General features: G+C 53.0%; 1 protein-coding gene across 3 annotated transcripts in view; it reads right to left on the bottom strand.

Annotated features, from left to right (window-relative positions):
* The window catches only part of BTBD2 (BTB domain containing 2), a 9,281-nt gene extending 6,866 nt beyond the window's left edge, over positions 1 to 2,415 (bottom strand). The window contains exon 1 of one of the 3 annotated variants that reach the window (XM_023183684.3): positions 2,397 to 2,415. Coding sequence is in view for 1 of the 3 variants with exons in the window: in XM_023183683.3 (XP_023039451.1) it covers positions 894 to 898 (5 nt within the window). In the remaining 2 variants the exon portion in view is untranslated. Of the gene's footprint in view, positions 1 to 893; positions 1,459 to 2,396 lie in introns of those variants that run through there. The other 2 variants (XM_023183683.3, XM_023183686.3) reach the window with 2 other exon arrangements.
* Between the last annotated feature and the right edge of the window lie 13,844 nt (positions 2,416 to 16,259).

The following is a 16,259-nucleotide window of genomic DNA, read 5'->3' as shown; positions in this document are numbered from 1 at the left end:
ATTCATTAACTCATTCATTTCCATGTACGTTCACTCACTCATACACACGCACGCATTCATTCATCCACACATGCATTCATTGACCCACTGATGCATTCCCATGGGCATGCATTCACGCGCTCATTTATGACACGCATTCACTTTCTCATTCACTCACTTTCTCATTAATCGCACTCATTCGCTCGCTCATTCATCCAACACGTGAATTTATTCACTCATTCACCCACTGACACACACACGTTCATTCATTCCCACATGCACTCATCCACTTATTCAGCCCCATTATTCACTCATTGATTCACACACTCATCTACTCTCTGACTTTCCTGCTCACGCATTCCCTCATCGGCACACAGCTCCCCAGGGAGTCAGCTACAGGCACAGGGCCAGGCCTGAGGGAGACAGACAAGGACCAAGTGGCCGAACAGCCCCCACTGAGTGAGGGGAGAGGGAGGAGCGTGGTCCTGTTGGGAACACAAGGCCCAGGGAAGCCTTGTGGGGTCATCTGAGCTGCTACGCCGGTGGGGAAGGGCATCGAGGCCCAGGGAACAGCAGGAGCATGGGAGGAGCGTTAGGAGGCACCGGGGGCGGCCCCAGGTGGGAAAGCGGTGGCTGTGAGGACGCTGTGGGTTCTGCCCCGTGTGGCGCACAGGCTCCCTATGGGACCCACTCAGTGGCTCAGATCCTCCATATCGCAACAGGCAGGAGGGTGCGGTGGGCACAGGAAGGCTGCTGGTGCCTCCCGAGCCTCCGCAAGAGCCGGCTATGGAGCCGCGTTTGGCCAGGTCTGTATGGGGCGCGGAAGACTCCACGGCTCCCAGGCTCAAGACGCCATTCTGTGCTGCCCAGGGCCTGCCGCCATGATGGCCTCCCAGGGGGCTGAGACCACATACAGCATAGGGGGTCCCGGATCCTCAGCGGGGGCACAGACACTCGCGGTGCGGGTACATAGACGCTCGCGAAGTCGCGCGGCGGAGCACCTGCCCTAGGACGTGGCGGTCCCCTTCCACGGCTCCCACCACAGCAAACGCCGGCTCTGAACAGCCTCTCCCCGCCCGGAAAGCTCCGGAGCTGCAGGTGGTTCCGCCCGGAAGGGACCTGCTTCTCACTCCTGCACGGCTCCACCTCCAGGCCCCGCGGGGCGACCTCCACACAGCTCCCGGGAAAGCCCCTGCCTTCCAGGGAGAAGCTCCTCGCTCTCCTCCCACCACATGCACCGCCCCCGCAGGCCCTCAGCCCATCCATTCCAGCCCAGGGCTTGACTGCACCCGAGAGTCGGGTCAGAAACCGAGGCAGTGGCTTCCACACGGGCCCCGACCACAGCGTCCACATCCGCCCGGAACCTCGGACTGCGAGGCCCGGTGGAAACAGGCCCGTGCTAACACCATGAGTCAGGACGAAGGTGCCGGGGAAGGTGGGCCCTAACTAGTGGCTGGTGTCCTTGGAAGGAGACACGGGCCGGGCACGGTGGCCCAGGCCTGTCATTCCAGCATGTGGGAGGCCAAGGCAGGAGGATCGCTTGAGCCCAGGAGTTTGAGACCAACCTGGGCAACACAGTGAGACCCCATCTCTACAAAAACATTGAAAATTAGCCAGACGTGGTGAGCAACTGCAATCCTAGCTACTCAGGAGGCTGAGGCAGGACTGCTTGAGCCCAGGAGGTCAAGGCTTCAGAGAGCCAGGATTGTGCCAATGCATTGCACTCCAGCCTGGGTGACAGAACAAGACCCTGTTTCAAAAAAAAAAAAAGGCCAGCGGCAGTGGCTCATGCCTGTAATCCCACCACTTTGGGAGGCCAAGGCAGGCAGATCACCTGGGGTCAGGAGTTTGAGACCAGCCTGGCCAACATGGTGAAACCCCATCTCTACTAAAAATACAAAAATTAGCGGGGCATGGTGGCGGGCGCCTGTAATCCCAGCTACTCAGGAGGCTGAGGCAGGAGAATCGCTTGAACCTGGAGGTCAGAGGTTGCAGTGAGCTCAGATTGCGCCATTGCACTCCTGCTTGGGTGATAGAGCAAGACTCCATCTCAAAAAAAAAAAAAACAGACGGGGTGTCTGCATGGAGACGCACGCAGGGACTGGAGCAATGCGGCTACAGGCCAAGGACATCTGGAGCCCCCAGAAGCTGGATGGGCAGGAGGATCCTCCCTGGAGCCTCCAGAGGGAGCACTGCCTGGGACGCCTTGATCCATGATCCTGCGCTCCAGGACTGGCAGAGGATGAACCCACTGAGTTTGACCCCCAGTGTGTGGGCGTTGACTGCCGCCCGCCCGTCTGCCCTCCTGGCTGCATCCTCGGGGGGCCCAGGCCTCAGGGCCCTGCGCCACCATCACCCACAGCCGGTGACCTAGGACAAACGCTTCCCTCCCACGTGATGTTCCAGAAATAGAGTACCTGTGCGTGGGACTTCTCTTTCTTGATTTAAAAATGCATCTTGGTCTGCTGTGGGGAAAGCCTTTGAGGAGGGTTCAAAAGCAGAAAGCAGGAGGCACTAAGAGCGGGCCTGGCATGCACAGATGGGAATCAGGGACCCCCCTGAAATGGGCAGGTCCCCAGGCAGCTCTGCCGGCCTCCAAGGCAGGGGCTCCTCCAACACCGAGCCCCTCCCTGAAGACACCCCCATGGGCCTTCCAACGCCCAGGCACCGTGACTGCCTCCTCTGCCCACCGTGAGCACCCAGCCCCACTCCTGGCCCGGCCGGCCCCACTTCATGTGTCTGAAACCCCTTCCCCTTTCAAACAAATCGAGAACACACAGCCACACAAAAACACGTCCACAACTGCTCACGGCAGCACGATTCCCAACTCCGAGCAGGGGAAACAACCAGTGTCCATCGACAGACACGGCGCAGCCACCCACGTGCCGGAACACGACCCAGCCACAAACAAAGGAGGCTCTGATGCAGGATCTGACACAGATGCACCTTGAGGATGTCGCGCTCTATGAGAGACACCAGGCAGAGAAGGACAAATCCTGTGTGATCCATTCCTAGGAGGTGCCCAGAGTCCTCAGATTCAGAGAGACAGAACGTAGGATGGGGGACGGGCGCGGTGGCTCACGCCTGTCATCCCAGCACTTTGGGAGGCTGAGGCGGGCAGATCACCTAAGATCAGGAGTTCGAGACCAGCCTGGCCAACATGGTGAAACCCCATTTCTACTAAAAATACAAAAATTAGCCAGGGCCGGGCGCGGTGGCTCACGCCTGTAATCCCAGCACTTTGGGAAGCCGAGGCAGGGGGATCACAAGGTCAGGAGATCGAGACCATCCTGGCTAACACAGTGAAATCCCGTCTCTAATAAAAATACAAAAAAATCAGCCGGGTGTACTGACAGGTGCCTGTAGTCCCAGCTACTCAGGCGGCTGAGGCAGGAGAATGGCGTGAACTTGGGAGGTGGAGCTTGCAGTGAGCCAAGATCGCGCCACTGCACTCCAACCTGAGTGACAGAGTGAGACTCCGTCTCAAAAAAAAAAAAAAAAAAAAAAAGAAAAAAATTAGCCAGGCGCGGTGGCTCACGCCTGTAATCCCAGCACTTTGGGAGGCCAGGGCAGGTGGATCACAAGGTCAGGAGATCAAGACCATCCTGGCTAATACGGTGAAACCCCATCCTTACTAAAAACACAGAAACTTAGCCAGGCATGGTGGCACCCATAATCCCAGATACTCAGGAGGCTGAGGCAGGAGAATAGCTTGAACCGTGGAGGCAGAGGCTGCAGTGAGCTGAGATCGTGCCACTGTACTGCAGCCTGGGCTACAAGAGTGAGACTCGGCCGGGCGCAGTGGCTCAAGCCTGTAATCCCAGCACTTTGGGAGGCCAAGATGGGTGGATCACGAGGTCAGGAGATCGAGACCATCCTGGCTCACACGGTGAAACCCCGTCTCTACTAAAAAAATACAAAAAACTAGCCGGGCAAGGTGGTGGGCGCCTGTAGTCCCAGCTACACAGGAGGCTGAGACAGGAGACTGGCGTGAACCTGGGAGGCAGAGCTTGCAGTGAGCTGAGATCCGGCCACTGCACTCCAGCCTGGGTGATAGAGCAAGACTCCATCTCAAAAAAAAAAAAAAGAGTGAGACTCCGTCTCAAAAAAAAAAAAAAAAAAAAAAAACCCCAGGAGGCAGAGGTGGCAGTGAGCCGAGATCTGCACTCAAGCCTGGACAGCAAGAGTGCAACTCTGTCTCAAATAGAAAAGAAAACAGGTTAAAGACCGAAAGAACTGCATGGTGCACAAAGGGCCAATGATTCCATGATTTAATCTACGCAATGGAACCTCCATGAAGAGCCCTAAACCACAGGGCTCAGAGCTTCCAAGCTGGTGATTTTGTCCATGTGCCGTGCGGGTGGCTGCCCCGAGCCCACAGGACACAGGTACGGGTGCTGATACCCTCTGGACCTGTGAACCTCTTTATCTGGCTGCAAGATGTCCTCGTTGTTTTTTTTTGTTTTGAGACGGAGTCTCCCTCTGTCGCCCAGGCTAGAGTGCAGTGGCCGGATCTCGGCTCACTGCAAGCTCCACCTCCCGGGTTCACGCCATTCTCCTGCCTCAGCCTCCCGAGTAGCTGGGACTACAGGCGCCGCCACCTCACCCGGCTAGTTTTTTGTATTTTTAGTAGAGACGGGGTTTCACCGTGTTAGTCAGGATGGTCTCGATCTCCTGACCTCGTGATCCACCCCTCTCGGCCTCCCAAAGTGCTGGGATTACAGGCATGAGCCACCGCATCTGGCCATTTATTTATTTTTTATTATTTTTTTTTTTGAGATGGAGTCTCCCACTGTTGCCCAGGCTGGAGTGCAGTGCTGCGATCTTGGCTCACTGCAACCTCCACCTCCCGAGTTCCAGTGAGTCTCCTGCATCAGCCTCTCGAGTAGCTGGGATTCCAGGTGCCCGCCACCCCACCTGGCTAATTTTTGTATTTTTAGTAGAGACGGAGTTTCACCACGTTGGCCAGGATGGTCTCGAACTCCTGACGTCAGATGATCCTCCTGCCTCTGCCTCCCAAAGTGCTGGGATTACAGGTGTGAGCCACCGCGCCTGGAAGAGATGTCCTTTATTAAATCTTTATCTCATTTTTATTTTTAGTTTTTACAGATATGGTCTCACTCTGTCACCCAGGCTGGAATGCAGTGGCACGATCATAGCTCACTGCAGCCTCAACCTCCTGGGCTCAAGTAATTCTCGCACTTCAGCCTCCCAGTAGCTGGGACCACACACACAGGCCACAAAGCCCAGATAATTGTTAACTGTTTTATACAGACATGGACTCGCTACGTTGCCCAGGTTGGCCTCAAAACGCCTGCACTCAAGCGATCCTCCCAGTTCAGCCGCCCAAAGCGCTGCAATTATGGGCAAACTGGTAACTCTATTTCTCGAAGTTCTGTGAGCTGTTATGGCTAATTATCAAGCTCAAGGACGGAGTTGTGGGACTCCTGATTTTAGTCAGGGAGAAGCGTGGGTCACCTGGGGACCCGCCCCTGCAACAGGCATCTGACATGGGTGGCATGGGGCTCAGCTGAGCACCTGTGGGGTCTGTGCCCACTCTGGGTGGTGAGTGTGGGGATCGTCTCAATTTAGGTAGGATGCCCAGTTTGTGTCCACAAGAATGAAGAAATCACATGCCTTGGAAAACCCACACACTTGGTGCCAGAAGCACCGTGAGGAGTAAAAACAGATTTTCCTTTACACCCAAAGAGAAACCATGAGAGCCAAGGCGGGGCACGATGGCTCACGCCTGTAATCCCAGCACTTTGGGAGGCTGAGGCGGGCGGATCACGAGGTCAGGAGATCAAAACCATCCTGGTTAACACGGTGAAACCCCGTCTCCACTAAAAATACAAAAAAATTAGCCAGGCATGGTGGCGGGCGCCTGTAGTCCCAGCTACTCGGGAGGCTGAGGCAGGAGAATGGCGTGAACCCAGGAGGTGGAGGGGGCAGTGAGCCAAGATTGCGCCACTGCACTCCAGCCTGGGCAACAGAGCAAGACTCTATCTCAAAAATAATAATAATAATAATAAGAGAAACCATGAAACCATGAGAGCCGAAGTGGCTACATCAACATCAGAAGAAAGACGCCACTTTGGGAGACCAAGACAGGAGGATCGCTTGAGCCCAAGAGCTGGAGACCAGACTGGGCCATGCAGCAAGACTCCACCTTGCCTTTTTTTCTACAAAAAGTTTAAAAATTAGTCACACATAGGCCGGGTGCAGGGGCTCACCCCTGTAATCCCAGCACTTTGGGAGGCCGAGGGAGGCAGATCACAAGGTCAGGAGTTCAAGACCAGCCTTGCCAACATGGTGAAACCCCATCTCTACCAAAAAAATGCAAAAATTAGCCAGGCACAGTGGCGCATGCCTGTAATCCCAGCTACTCAGGAGGCTGAGGCAAGAGAATAGCTTGAACCCGGGAGGTGGAGGTTGCAGTGAGCTGAGATCACGCCACTGCACTCCAGCCTGGGCGACAGGGCAAGACTCTGTCTCAAAAAAAAAAAAAAAAAAAAAAGGTTAAGCGCATGGCTCACACCTGTAATCCCAGTACTTTGGGAGGCCAAGGTGGGCAATCACATGAGGTTGGGAGTTCCAGACCAGCCTGATCAACATGGAGAAACCCCATCTCTACTAAAAATACAAAGTTAGCCAGGTGTGGTGATGCATGCCTGTAATCCCAGCTACTCGGGAGGCTGAGGCAAGAGAAGTGCTTGAACCTGGGAAGCAGAGGTTGTGGTGAGCCGAGATCCCACCACTGCACTCCAGCCTGGGCAACAAGAGTGAAACTCCGTCAAAGAAAAAAGAAGAGAGAGAGAGAGAGAAAGAAAGAAAAGAAAAAAAAAGAAAGGAAGGAAGGAAGGGAGGGAAGGAGGGAGGGAAAGAAAAGAGAGACAGAGAGAGAGAGAGACGAATCTCTGGACCCCAAAATCACTAAGCCAAAGGGAAAAGGGAAAAACCAAGCTGGGAACCGCTTAGGGCAAACCGGCCTCCTGTCTATTCCTTAAAAAGACAGCCACAGGCCGGGCGCGGTGGCTCAAGCCTGTAATCCCAGCACTTTGGGAGGCCGAGACGGGCGGATCACGAGGTCAGGAGATCGAGACCATCCTGGCTAACACGGTGAAACCCCATCTCTACTAAAAATACAAAAAAAAAAACTAGCCGGGCGAGGTGGCGGGCGCCTGTAGTCCCAGCTACACCGGAGGCTGAGGCAGGAGAATGGCCTGGACCCGGGAGGCGGAGCTTGCAGTGAGCTGAGATCCGGCCACTGTACTCCAGCCCGGGCAACAGAGCAAGACTCCGTCTCAAAAAAAAAAAAAAAAAAAAAAAAAAAAGACAGCCACTAAGATGAAAAGGCTACATACCTCCCTCCCCATCTGTCCACAAGCAAATTCCGTGCAAAGGACAGAGAGAACTCAGCCATCCCTCTGCTCAGAGAGAAATGCATCACTGCCTTTGGAAAGGCTCATCAGAAACTCAAAACGATGCAATGGTCCGTCTCTTACCTATGACCTGGAAGCCCCCTCCCCGTTAAGAGCTTCCCCCTTTCTGGACCGAACCAACGTGCATCTTACATCTACTGACTGATGTCTCATGTCCCCCTAACATGTTTAAAAGCAACCTGTGCCCCGACCACCTTGGGAACGTACCGTCAGGACGTCCTGGGGCTGTCACGGGCACGCGTCCTTCATGTTAGCAAAATGAACTGTTTTCTTTTTTTTTGGAGACAGTTTCTGCTCTTGTCACCCAGGCTGGAGTGCAATGGCACAATCTCGGGTCACCACAAAATCTGCCTCCCGGGTGCAAGCAATTCTCCTGCCTCAACCTCCTGAGTAGCTGGGATTACAAGCATGTGCCACCACGCCTGGCTAATTTTGTATTTTTAGTAGAGATGGGGTTTCTCTATGTTGTTCAGGCTCGTTTCAAACTCCTGACCTCAGGTGATCCGCCTGCCTCGGCCTCCCAAAGTGCTGGGAATACAGGCGCGAGCCACCGTGCCCAGCCAGGCAAAGTAAACTTTCTAAATTGACTTCAGACCTGTCTCAAATATTTAGGGTTCGCGTAACAAACCTTCACATATACCCCCTGGATCTAAAATAAAGTAAGGCCAGGAGTCGTGGCTCATGCCTGTAATCCCAGCACTTTGGGAGGCTGAGGCAGGAGGATCACTTGAGCCCAGGAGTTTGAGACGAGCCTCGGCAAAATAGAAAGATCCCATCTCTACAAAAAATATATATATATATTTTTTGAGATGGAGTCTTGCTCTGTCGCCCGGGCTAGAGTGCAGTGGTGCAATCTCGGCTCACTGCAACCTGTCTCCCAAGTTCAAGTGATTCTCCTGCCTCGTCCACCCGAGCAGCTGGGATTACAGGCGTGTACCACCACACCTGGTTATTTTTTGTACTTTTAGTAGAGATAGGGTTTCGTCATGTTGCCTAGGCTGGTCTTGATCTCCTGACCTCAAGTGATCCACCTGCCTCAGCCTCCCAAAGTGCTGGCATTACAGGCGTGAGCCACCGTGCCCGGCCTAAAGGAATTCTTTTGACTGTCAAATTCCATCGAATCTGTGGGCTGCAGTTTGTTTATGCACTCACCGGCTCATCTGCGGGTTTTCCGGTTTTGAGCTACTGTGAATCGTGCCACTCTGAGCACTCATGCACGAGGCCGTGTGAGCCCCTAGATTCCCTTTCTCTTGCATAAATGCCTCGGAGTGGAATGACCCCGACGTTTAACATTTTCTTTCTTGAGACAGGGTCTCACTCTGTCACCCAGGCTGGAGTGCAGTGGTGTGACACGGACCACAGCTCACTGCAGGCTTGACTTCCTGGGCTCAAGAGATCCTCCTACCTCAGCCTCCTGAGTACCTGAGACTGGGGCATGCACCACCATGCCTGGCTAATTTTTAAAATATAATTTTTTTTTTTTTTTGAGACGGGGAGTCTCGCTCTGTCACCCAGGCTGGAGTGCGGTGGCATGATCTCGGTTCACTGCAAGCTCCACCTCCTGGTTTCATGCCATTCTCCTGCCTCAGCCTCCCATGTAGCTAGCACTACAGGCGCCCACCACCACGCCTGGCTAATTTTTTGGATTTTTTTAGTAGAGATGGGGTTTCACCGTGTTAGCCAGGATGGTCTCGATCTCCTGACCTTGTGATCCGACCGTCTCGGCCTCCCAAAGTGCTGGGATTACAGGTGTGAGCCACCGCGCCCAACCCTTAAAATTATTTTTTAGCCAGGTGCAGTGGCTCACACCTGTAATCTCAGCACTTTGGGAGGCTGAGGCAGGCAGATAACTTGAGGTCAGGAGTTCAAGACCAGCCTGACCAATATAATGAAAGCCCGTCTCTACTAAAAATACCAAACTTGGCCGGGTGCGGTGGCTGACGCCTGTAATCCCAATGCTTTGGGAGGCCGAGTTGGGAGGATCACCTGAACACACAAGTTCAAGACCAGCCTGGGCAAAACAGCAAGACCCCATCTCTACTAAACATAAAAAAATTAGCTGAGCATGGTGGTGCATGTCTGTAGTCCCAGCTACTTGGGAGGCTAAGGTGGGAGGACTGCTTGAGTCCAGGAGCTGGAGGATGCAGTGAGCTATGATCGACCCACTGCACTCCAGTGTGGGTGACAGAGTGAGACCCTGTCTCTAAAAAAAAAATTTTTTTTTATTTAAAGGCCGGGTGCAGTGGCTCACGCCTGTAATCCTAGCACTTTGGGAGGCTGAGGTGGGCGGATCATGAAGTCAGGAGATCAAGACCATCCTGGCTAACATGGTGAAACACTTTCTCCGCTAAAAATACAAAAAATTAGCCGCACGTGGTGGCGGGCGCCTGTAGTCCCAGCTACTCAGGAGGATGAGGCAGGAGAATGGCGTAAACCCGGGAGGCGGAGGTTGCAGTGAGCCAAGATCGTGCCACTGCACTCCAGCCTGGGCGACAGAGCGAGACTCTGTCTCAAAAAAAAAAAAAAAAATTTTTTTAAAAGTCTAAGAGTCCAAGGGGTCAATACTAGCCATACATGGCTATTTAAATCTAAATCCAAATGCAGCTGATTTCAGTATTCCACTGCGGGGTCACACTGTCCACATCTATAGTCCTTACTGGCCACATGAGCGTCTAGTATTGGACAGCTCAGATCCAAACCATCCCCATTACTGCAGGATACTCTACTGCAGGATACTCTACTGCAGAGCACAAGACCACAGAACCCACTGAGAAACTGTTAAACCTAACAAGGCTTCAGGAAGAAATAGTTCAAACCAGATAAAAGTAAACATGCCAGCTACTCGGGAGTAGCTACTCGGGAGGCGGAGCCTGTAGTGAGCTGAGATCGCACCACCGCACTCCAGCCTGGTGACAGAGCAAGACTCCGTCTCAGAAAAAAAAAAAAAAAAACATGCAAAAATCTACAGCTTCCAGGCTGGGCGCAGTGGCTCATGATATCCCACTCAGCACTTTGGGAGACTGAAGTGTGTAGATCACGAGATCAGGAGTTCGAGACCAGCCTGGCCAACATAGTGAAACCCCATCTCTACTAAAAATACAAAAAAATCAGCCTAGTATGCCGGCGGGCACCTGTAACCCCAGCTATTCAGGAGGCTGAAGCAGAGAATCGCTTGAACCCAGGAGCCGGAGGTTACAGTGAGCCAAGATCGCACCACTGAGCTGTAAAACAACTAAATCAAAACCTTAACATGTAATTTATGTCTTTAGAAAGACCAGTTATCCTTGATAAATTCCTTTATCACTTGACGAACTGATTCTCAAGACCATCAGGCACCATGAGGCCAGGGCTGGCAAACTACGGCCCTTCGAGTGAATCTGACCCACCCCTTGTTTTCTGTAAATAAAGCCTTTATTTTTTTTATTTTTATTTTTTTTGAGACAGAGTTTTCGCTCTTGTTAACCAGGCTGGAGTGCAGTGGCACTATCTCAGTTCACTGCAACCTCCTCCTCCCAGATTCAAGTGATTCTCCTGCCTCAGCCTCCTGAGTAGCTGGGATTACTAGTGCCACCACCACGCCCAGCTAATTTTTTTATTTTTTATTTTTTTGAGACACAGTCTCACTCTATCACCCAGGCTGGATTGCAGTGGTACGATCTCGGTTCGCAGCAACCTCTGCTGCCCAGGTTCAAGAAATTCTCCTGCCTCAGCCTCCCACGTAGCTGGGATTACAGGCGCCCGCCACCATGCCCGGCTAATTTTTGTATTTTTTGTAGAGACGGGGTTTTACCATCTTGGCCAGGCTGATCTTGAACTCCTGATCTCATGATCCACCTGCCTCGGCCTCCCAAAGTGCTGGGATTACAGGCGTGAGCCAGCATGCCTGGCCAATTTTTGTATTTTTAGTAAAGATGGGGTATCACCATGTTGGCCAGGCTGGTCTTGAACTCCCCATCTGAGGTGATCCTCCCACCTCGGCCTCCCAAAGTGCCAGGATTACAGGTGTGAGCCACTGCACCGGGCCAATAAAGTTTTATTAGAATACAGCTATTCTTGGCCGGGCTTGGTGGCTCAAGCCTGTAATCCCAGCACTTTGGGAGGCCGAGACGGGTGGATCACGAGGTCAGGAGATTGAGACCATCCTGGCTAACACGGTGAAACCCCGTCTCTACTAAAAAATACAAAAAACTAGCCGGGCAAGGTGGTGGGTGCCTATAGTCCCAGCTACTCGGGAGGCTGAGGCAGGAGAATGGCGTGAACCCAGGAGGCAGAGCTTGCAGTGAGCTGAGATCTGGCCACTGCACTCCAGCCTGGGCGACAGAGCGAGACTCCGTCTCAAAAAAAAAAAAAAGAATACAGCTATTCTTGCTCATTTACATGTTGTTGATTTATGGCTTAGTGTCCTGCAGAATTAAGTAGTTGCAACTGAGACAGTATGGCCTGCCAGAAATATTTACTCTCTGACCCCTCATGTGAACTTGCTGGCACCTGAGTCTTTTACCTGTTTTGGTTTTGTTTTACACAGGCAAGGTCTTGCTATGTTGCCCACACTGGTAGCAAACTCTTGGCTTCAAAAGATCTTCCCACCTCAGGCCGGGCGCAGTGGCTCACACCTATAATCCTAGTACTTTGGGAGGCCGAGGATAGCCTGAGGTCAGGAGTTCGACACCAGCCCAGCCAACATGGCGAGACCCCCGTCTCTAAAAATACAAAATTTAGCCTTGCGTGGTGGCAGGTGCCTGTAATCCCAGCTACTCGGGAGGCTGAGGCAGGAGAACTGCTGGAACCCGGGAAGCAGAGCTTTGCAGTGAGCCAAGATCGCGCCACTGCACTCCAGCCTGGGCAACACAGTGAGACTCCGTCTCAAAAATAATAATAATAATAATAATAAAACACAGAATATAAGCTTCACAATGAAGGAGATGTTTTTCTGTCATAGTCACCTCCTGTAGCCAGCATTGTATTTCAATGAGTATCTGTAAGGTGGACAGATGGTTGGATGTGGGTGACTGATTCTAGAAGAGTAAATGTGTCAGACCAGCTGAGAAAGTCTTTTTTTTTTTTTGAGACGGAGTTTTACTCTTGTTGCCCAGGCTGGAGTGCAATGGCGCCGATCTCGGCTCACCACAACCTCCACCTCCCAGGTTCAAGTGATTCTCCTGCCTCAGCCTCCCCAGTAGCTGGGATGCCAGGCGCCCGCCACCACGCCTGGCTAATTTTGTATTTTTAGTAGAGACAGGGTTTTACCATGTTGGCCAGGCTGGTCTCAAACTCCTGACCTCAGGTGATCCGCCTGCCTCAGCCTCCCAAAGTGCTGGGATTACAGGCGTGAGCCACTGCGCCCGGTACTTTTTTTTTTAGGTGGAGTCTTGCTCTCTTGCCCAGGCTGGAGTGCAGTGGTGCGATCTCAGCTCACCATAACCTCCGCCTCCCAGGTTTAAGGGATTCTCCTGCCTCAGCCTCCCGAGTAGCAGGCACACCACCATGCCTGGGTAATTTTTGTATTTTTAGTACAGACAGAGGTTCATTGTGTTGGCCAACCTGGTCTCGAACTCCTGACCTCAGGTGATCCACCCACCTCGGCCTCCCAAAGTGCTGGGATTACAGGCGTGAGCCACTGTGCCCGGATTTATTTTATTTTATTTTATTTATTTATTTTTCTGAGATGGAGTCTCGCTCTGTCGCCCAGGCTGGAGTGCAGTGGCCGGATCTCAGCTCATTGCAAGCTCCGCCTCCCGGGTTCGCGCCATTCTCCTGCCTCAGCCTCCCGAGTAGCTGCGACTACAGGTGCCCACCACCTCGCCCGACTAATTTTTTTTTTTTGGTATTTTTAGTAGAGACGGGGTTTCCCCATGTTAGCCAGGATGGTCTCGATCTCCTGACCTCGTGATCTGCCCGTCTCAGCCTCCCAAAGTGCTGGGATTACAGGCTTGAGCCACCGCGCCCGGCCTATTTTATTTCGTTTTTAGAGACAGAGTCTCACTCTATCGCCCAGGCTGGAGTGCAGTGGTGGGATCGTGGCTCACTGCAGCGGTGACCTCCCAGGCTAAGGTGATCCTCCTACCTGACCCTCCTAAGTAGCAGGGACCACAGGCGCACACCACCATGTTCAAGTAATGAGGTCTTGCTCTATTGGCCAGGTTGGTCTTGAACTCCTGGGGTCAAGTGATCCTGTCACCTCAGCCTCCCAAAGTGCTGGGATGACAGATGTGAGCCACTGCACTCAGCCTAAAAAGTCTTCACAAAGAATAAAGTTGGAAAGAATTTGGTGAGCAGTTCTCAAAACATACCGTGAAGCAGCCATCATCAAACAACGTGTTATGGGAATAAGGATTCACAACGCAGTCGATGAAACAGGAGACCCCCAGAACATGCTGTTCTACCTTTTTTTTTTTTTTCCCCCAAGACAGAGTCTTGCTCTGTCGCCCAGGCTGGAGTGCAGTGGTGCAATCTTGGCTCACTGCAACCTCCACCTCCCGGGTTCAAACGATTCTCCTGCCTCAGCCTCCCCAGTAGCTGGGACTACAGATGCCCACCACCACGCCCAGCTAATTTTTGTGTATGTGGTTTTGTTTTTCTTTTTTAAGACAGAGTCTTGCTCTGTCGCCCAGGCTGGAGGTTCAAGCCATTCTCCTGCCTCAGCCTCCCGAGTAGCTGGGATTACAGGTGCCCACCATCATGCCAGGTTAATTTTTTGTATTTTTAGTAGAGACGGGGTTTCACCATGTTGGCCAGGCTGGTCTTGAACTCCCAACCTCGTGATCTGCCTGACTCGGCCTCCCAACGTGCTGGGATACTAGGCGTGATCCACCGTGCCCAGGCAGACTGTCCTACTTCTAGACTTCGCTACATTGCCGACAGTTCCCTAATAGAGTGAATAAAGATATTTTAGGCTGGGCGCAGTGGCTCACGCCTGTAATCTCAGCACTTTGGGAGGCCAAGGTGGGTGGATCACCTGAGCTCAGGAGTTCACCACCAGCCTGGGCAACAAGACAGAAATACTGTTTCTACTAAAAATACAAAAATTAGGCCGGGCGCGGTGGCTGAAGCCTGTAATCCCAGCACTTTGGGAGGCCGAGACGGGCGGATCACTAGGTCAGGAGATCGAGACCATCCTGGCTAACACGGTGAAACCCGTCTCTACTAAAAAATACAAAAAACTAGCCGGGCGACGTGGCGGGCGCCTGTAGTCGCAGCTACTCGGGAGGCTGAGGCAGGAGAATGGCATAAAACCCGGGAGGCGGAGCTTGCAGTGAGCTGAGATCCGGCCACTGCACTCCAGCCTGGGAGACAGAGCGAGACTCCGTCTCAAAAAAAAAAAAAAAAATACAAAAAGTAGCCGGGCGAGGTGGCGGGCGCCTGTAGTCCCAGCTATTCCGGAGGCTGAGGCAGGAGAATGGCGTAAACCCGGGAGGCGGCGCTTGCAGTGAGCTGAAATCCGGCCACTGCACTCCAGTCCCGGCGACAGAGCGAGACTCCGCCTCAAAAAAAAATAAAAATAAAAATAAAAATACAAAAATTAGCCAGACGTAGTGGGACGCACCTGTAATCCTAGCTACTCAGGAGGCTGTGACAGGAGAATCACTTGAGCCAGGGAGCTGAAGGCTGTGGCATGCGGAGATCACACCATTATTCCAGGCTGGGCAACACAGCAAGATTCTGTCTCAAAAAAAAAAAGGGGGGAGGGGAGCGAGGCCAGGTGCAGTGGCTCATGCTTCCACTCCCAGTACTTTGGGAGGCTGGGGTGGGTGGATCACTTAAGGTCAGGAGTTCGAGACCAGCCTGGCCAACATGGCAAAACTCTGTCTCTATTAAAAATACAAAAATTGGCCGGGCGCAGTGGCTCACGCCTGTAATCTGAGCACTTTGGGAGGCCGAGGCGGGCGGATCACAAGGTCAGGAGATCGAGAACATCCTGGTTAACATGGTGAAACCCCATCTCTACTAAAAAAATACAAAAAATTAGCTGGGCGTGGTGGTGGGCACCTGTAGTCCCAGCTACTCGGGAGGCTGAGGCACCAGAATCACTTGAGTCCAGGAGGCATAGGTCGCAGTGACGTGAGATCTCGCCACCGCACTCCAGCCTGGGTGACAGGGTGAGAGTTGATCTCAAAAAAAAGAAAAAAAAGGTATTTTAGATACTAACTTCATGGGACCGGCCATGCGTACATCTACCAAAGTGCAACCCTGGAGATCTTCAGTCCTCCCTCGGAGCCCCAGGAGAGAATCAGATGTTTAACCCCCCCAGATCATTCAATGCATAATCATTGCATGCCTACTGCGTACCAGGTTCCAGCGCGGTGAGATGGGACGGGTGCTCATCCAGGACCGGGGAACAGCCTAGAAGCCACGTGCAACCCCTGGCCTCTTCCCCAGCACAAATGCCAACCCCTGTGCTACGGTCCCAGACACTGGGGCCACCACCAAGGCCTGCTCCCAGCCTCCTCTCTGCCATGTCTCCGCTCACCCTGCACCCCAGCCAGGGACCACGCCCAAGTCCAGGCCACCTGCTCTCCCCACAGCCGGCAAGGCCCCGGCCCCTCTCTGCTCATCATTAAACTCCAGGCTTTATTCCAGCACCCCCAGTTCTTCCCGACGTACCCCCAGCTTTTTTTTTCAAGACGGAGTCTCGCCCTGTCACCCAGGCTGGAGTGCAGCGCTGCGATCTCCACTCACTGCAATTTCTGCCTTCCAGATTGAGCAATTCTCCTGCTTCAGCCTCCTAGCAGCTGGGATTACAGGTGGGCGCCACCACGCCTGGCTAATTTTTGTATTTTTAGTAGAGACGGGGTTTTGCCATGTTGGCCACGCTGGTCTCGAACTCCTGACCTCAGGTGT

The sequence above is a fragment of the Piliocolobus tephrosceles genome, chromosome 21 (genome assembly GCF_002776525.5).
Source record: "Piliocolobus tephrosceles isolate RC106 chromosome 21, ASM277652v3, whole genome shotgun sequence".
Classification (NCBI taxonomy): Eukaryota; Metazoa; Chordata; class Mammalia; order Primates; family Cercopithecidae; genus Piliocolobus; species Piliocolobus tephrosceles.
The sequence above is the reverse complement of the archived record's forward strand: the minus strand, read 5'-3'. Positions and strand labels throughout refer to the sequence as shown.